The sequence below is a fragment of the Geospiza fortis genome, unplaced genomic scaffold (genome assembly GCF_000277835.1).
Source record: "Geospiza fortis unplaced genomic scaffold, GeoFor_1.0 scaffold424, whole genome shotgun sequence".
In the NCBI taxonomy this organism is placed as follows: domain Eukaryota; kingdom Metazoa; phylum Chordata; class Aves; order Passeriformes; family Thraupidae; genus Geospiza; species Geospiza fortis.
Genome location: NW_005054354.1, coordinates 3,263,173 through 3,267,492, shown reverse-complemented (window position 1 = coordinate 3,267,492; position 4,320 = coordinate 3,263,173). Strand labels below are relative to the sequence as shown.

The 4,320-nt window shown below is 38.9% G+C and overlaps 1 protein-coding gene across 1 annotated transcript in view; it reads right to left on the bottom strand.

Moving 5' to 3' along the window:
• Positions 1–4,320, bottom strand: part of RELN (reelin) — a 240,218-nt gene that overhangs the window by 145,560 nt on the left and 90,338 nt on the right. The window contains exon 8 of the mRNA XM_005423559.1: positions 4,015–4,066. Within this exon, the coding sequence (XP_005423616.1) occupies positions 4,015–4,066 (52 nt within the window). The remainder of the gene's footprint in view (positions 1–4,014; positions 4,067–4,320) is intronic.

Here is a 4,320-nt window from a genome sequence, read left to right as displayed (position 1 = left end):
GGAAAGATTGTTTATGATTAAAAACAGCTTTTAAATCCTGCTGGTGACGGATTTGCCATACAAAGGTAGTTCTGAAGGGGACTGAAAATAAGGATTAATGGTTGACTAAAAGTAAATCCTGATAGATTAGGGAATCCAACTTTTGCAAAAGTTTGTTGTAATAATATTTTGGAAGGGAGAGGCCAAATTAAAGCTTAATCTCCAAATAAAGCAAAAAGCTTTTGAACCTGTGTCTATGTCTTTGTTTGCAAGACTAATGGCTTCCTCAAGAAACAGAGCTGAACTGCCAAATGTTTGTTATATTTGAAGGTGTATTCCTTCTCAGAATTTAAAAAAAACCCTTCCCCCAGAAACCAATTTTGGTCTAATGTAAAATAATAGGAAGGTTAGATTTTTTTTTAAATTAGGGGGGGAAGAAGAATTGCTAATTTGTTCTAGTAATGACAGGGGATCTCTGTGACAGTGGCATGAACATTGAAGGGAAAGCAATTTTAAAGTAGGACTGTGCTTTACAAGCATTATGTATTTATCCAGTATATGATACTGACAAAGTCATCCTGTTTTCAGAGGAATGTGAAGGAATTTTCATAGGAAAGTTGAAAAGTGGGAGGTTTCCCTGCCAAGTTATTCTTATTTTCAAATACTGCTAAACAGCCAGAAATGATCTCGTAATACTAAGACAAGGAGAGAGCCATGTAACAGTTTTTCAAGGCATTACTTTCCATTAACGATTTTCACATCGTTTCACGCACGGCTCCAAGGTGCACCTGCCCTGGAGGCCAGGCTGGGTGCTGATGCTCATCAGAGCATCTTCAGCTGCAGCAGAGGCCCTGCACAGGAGGGAGGGATGGGAAGCACCTGCCAGTGCTGGACTGCCCACGCAGAGCCCACACTGCCTCCAGAGCACTTGCTGAGGAGAACACGCAAGGAACAAGCTTCAGCACAACAACCTGCACGCCTCACACCTTGCCATTGCTTCCTGAAAGCCTTTCCTCTTCTCCCCATGGGATTTGGTGTCTCTTTCTGCCTGTATTTAGCTCAGTTGCTATCTCTCAGTACTAAGAGTCACTTTCCACCACAGTGGTCCATGTGAATGACAGAGCATGTTCAACCCTGGGGAGCCCAGGGATGCAGCTGGGGGGCAAAGGCTCAGATTTAGAGATAGAGAATATTTCAGCTAATGAATCAGACTAATGTTGTGTGGCAGCTGAGTCCAGGGGCTTTTTGCAATATCCTGCAATTCCCAAGCTGTTGAATCAGATGTTCTGGCCTGAGAGAGCCCAAAGGCATTGCTTTAAATATCTCAATTAACAATCCCACTGAACATTAAGGAAACTGCTAGACATGTCAGTGCTGGGTCTTGGAGAAATGCAGTAATAAGTGATTAAGACAGTTGCAGTAATCAAAATTTTCTGCACACTTGGGCACAGAGTACATGAGTAAATATCACCCCAGCCCTGGACCAGCTCTGAGTGGATGACAGACAGGTTCCTCTCATTCAGAAAGGATACTGCACATTAATGTTGTCCTGTGTGCTGAAAACGCCTTACTAATTACCTTTGCATCCTAATTAAGCCTTCTTCTTAAGTGCACCCTTCCAACTGCCTTGGCCTTTAAAGAGCAAAACTACCAAATACATGATGCATGAAGGAAACCACACAGAATATCAACTAATGAAAAATTCACTAGTCTGTTACCCTCCCTGACCACAGAGTTTAAAAGGATCTGGAATTCCTGGTGAAACCAGAATTTAGCTTCAGAATTTTTAGCTTCATTTCTTCGTTCTCTACTGCCTATATAACTGCAAATACAAAATTCCATCTGATAATTAGTGGCAAGAGAAATTAAAATGTGCACTCTTTAATAAGGCCAAAGCTATGTGACAAATTTCCCATAAAGACACCCCCAAAAGACTACAGCTTAAGCTATTCCATGGCTGATAGAAAGTGGTCAACATTCTTTAAAATAAAAAGCAATTCCCTTGGATCAATCCCTAAATAGGGTTATGATTAAATCGGACATTTGGGAATAAGCTGGAAACTGAATTCTAAAGCCAAGTATTGCTGAGCTCAGCAGCAGTCCCCTGGCTCCTGCTGGCTTCTATCAGTTACAAAACCAATCTGCATTGTATTTCAAACTCATCACAGGCACATGGGGAAACATGATACATTTTCAACTGGAGGCTGAAATTTGGTTTACTTGGATGTGCATCCACCCATCTCTGCTCCATCATACTGAGGATTTTACTGGTTCCTACTGGAATGGGTTCAGGCATTCTTAAGCTATATTCATGAAAATCCTGTCATACAGAGTACTTCCTGCTCAGCCTTTTCTTACCCCTTTCTTATTTGACCTTCCCCATCTGAAAGGCACAAACCCTCCCAGTGAAATATCAAGTCTCATTTTGAACATTCTGGGAGCCTGCACTGTTCTGCAGTTCACCTGCACTGGGCTGTGACAGCAAACACACACCTACCAGCCCATTCACCTTACCCTGCTGTTAACCACCTTGGATCTCTGCAAGAATAATCCAAAATAGATTTTTGCAATTTTCATGAAAAGTGAGATTCCTCCATCATCACAAACTTGCAGCTTTATAGAAGTCACATCTCATGCTTCTGTCAGTGAGCAACACATCCCAGTGGATCAAGTGAGCTGCTGCCCTTCCACTGTCTGAATGAAACTGCAGGGCAGCAACAGGCTGGTTTTCATCTCAGGTACCCAATATTTATGCACTGATTCAGTTGAGGATTGAAGACTTTTTTTTCTGGTTTTTTAAAACTAGTAATTCAAAATAAAAGGATAGATACCAGTCCTTAGATATATTAACACTACAGTCAGAAACAGGTACTGATGACTTCCAATACCCAAATGAACAACTTCAGGTAAAAAACAAATTTAAATGATGTATTTCTGAGCCTTCTAGGATTTTGATTTCCAATCCATTAAAAAACCCAAGCTGTTTTCCAACTACATGATTGTTCTTATTTTCAACTGAGATTTCCAGAGTTTAATCACACATCTCCTGAGATAGGTTTGGAGAATTACTTTTTTAAAAATAGGAATATGATTTGGAAACACATATCCAGTGGTCTACAGAGAAAACAGGCTACATTTCCTGCTTGCTTTTTTACTGAATCATTTATATCACTAGAATATTTTTCCTTCATATTTTCAGCACTGAGAAATGAATTAACAAATTAGGTGTGTTCCAAATTTGCCCTCAGCCACAGCCTCTAGCATAATTTATAGCCACAAATGCACAGTGAAATGTGCAATAACTCACAGTGTTCTAAGTAATACAGCATACAACCATGCTGTTGATAATATGGACTTAATAGCATTTAGTCTTTATCTGCCCTACCTATTCTCTTTGTAGAAATGTGTTAAAAACAGCTCTACCTTGGTGTAACTTGGAATATATTGGGGGGTTAATTAACAAAACCCCTCTTTTTTTTTTTTTTAAGAAACAATAAACACACTTGAGCGAAAGAGCAAGAAATTATAATGCTTAACATCAGGTTATGAAACAGGAGAAAAAACCAGAACTCAAACATAGTTCATCAGAGTATCCACTGCAGCTTTCCATTTCCAAAATTTAAAACAGTAGCTCCATGTCAGGAGATGAATAAATACACTGCAGTTTTTAAAAGATTTTTAAATTTTTTTTTAACAGCATACAACCATGCTGTAGATAATATGGACTTAATAGCATTTAGTCCTTATCTGGCCTACCTATTCTCTTTGTAGAAATGTGTTAAAAACAGCTCTACCTTGGTGTCACTTGGAATATATTGGGGGTTAAATGACAAAATCCCTTTTCATTTCCAAAATTTAAAACAGTAGCTCCATCTCAGGAGATGAATAAATACACTGCACCTTTTAAAAGATTTTTTTAATCCCTCATGTTGAGTCTAACATCAACCACAAAGGTAACCCTGAACTTTAGGGCCATTTTCCTTTACAGAAAGGACTTTTTGCACTTTCTTGGGTGAAAGGGTAATCTAAACTTACCAAGGGAAAACTGAAGGACGGATGCAGTAGTTGTGTTAAGGCCAGTGGTGGTCTATGGGAAGAGAAGCAAATGTTTTTGTTAGATGAGCAAAACAATACATTCATCACTTGTTTTTCTTTAAAGCATGGAAAATCTCTAGACACCCAAATCTCCAGTGCATAGGACTGTTTATCACCAGCCCTTTCAGATTGAGTTATAGTGGGCATTTTTAAAATGTCATTTTTGTTATTGAAGGCTCATCATATGTCAAAGCCAGATTTTTTTTCACCATATTAATTTCTACCAAAAAAAAAAAAATCACATTT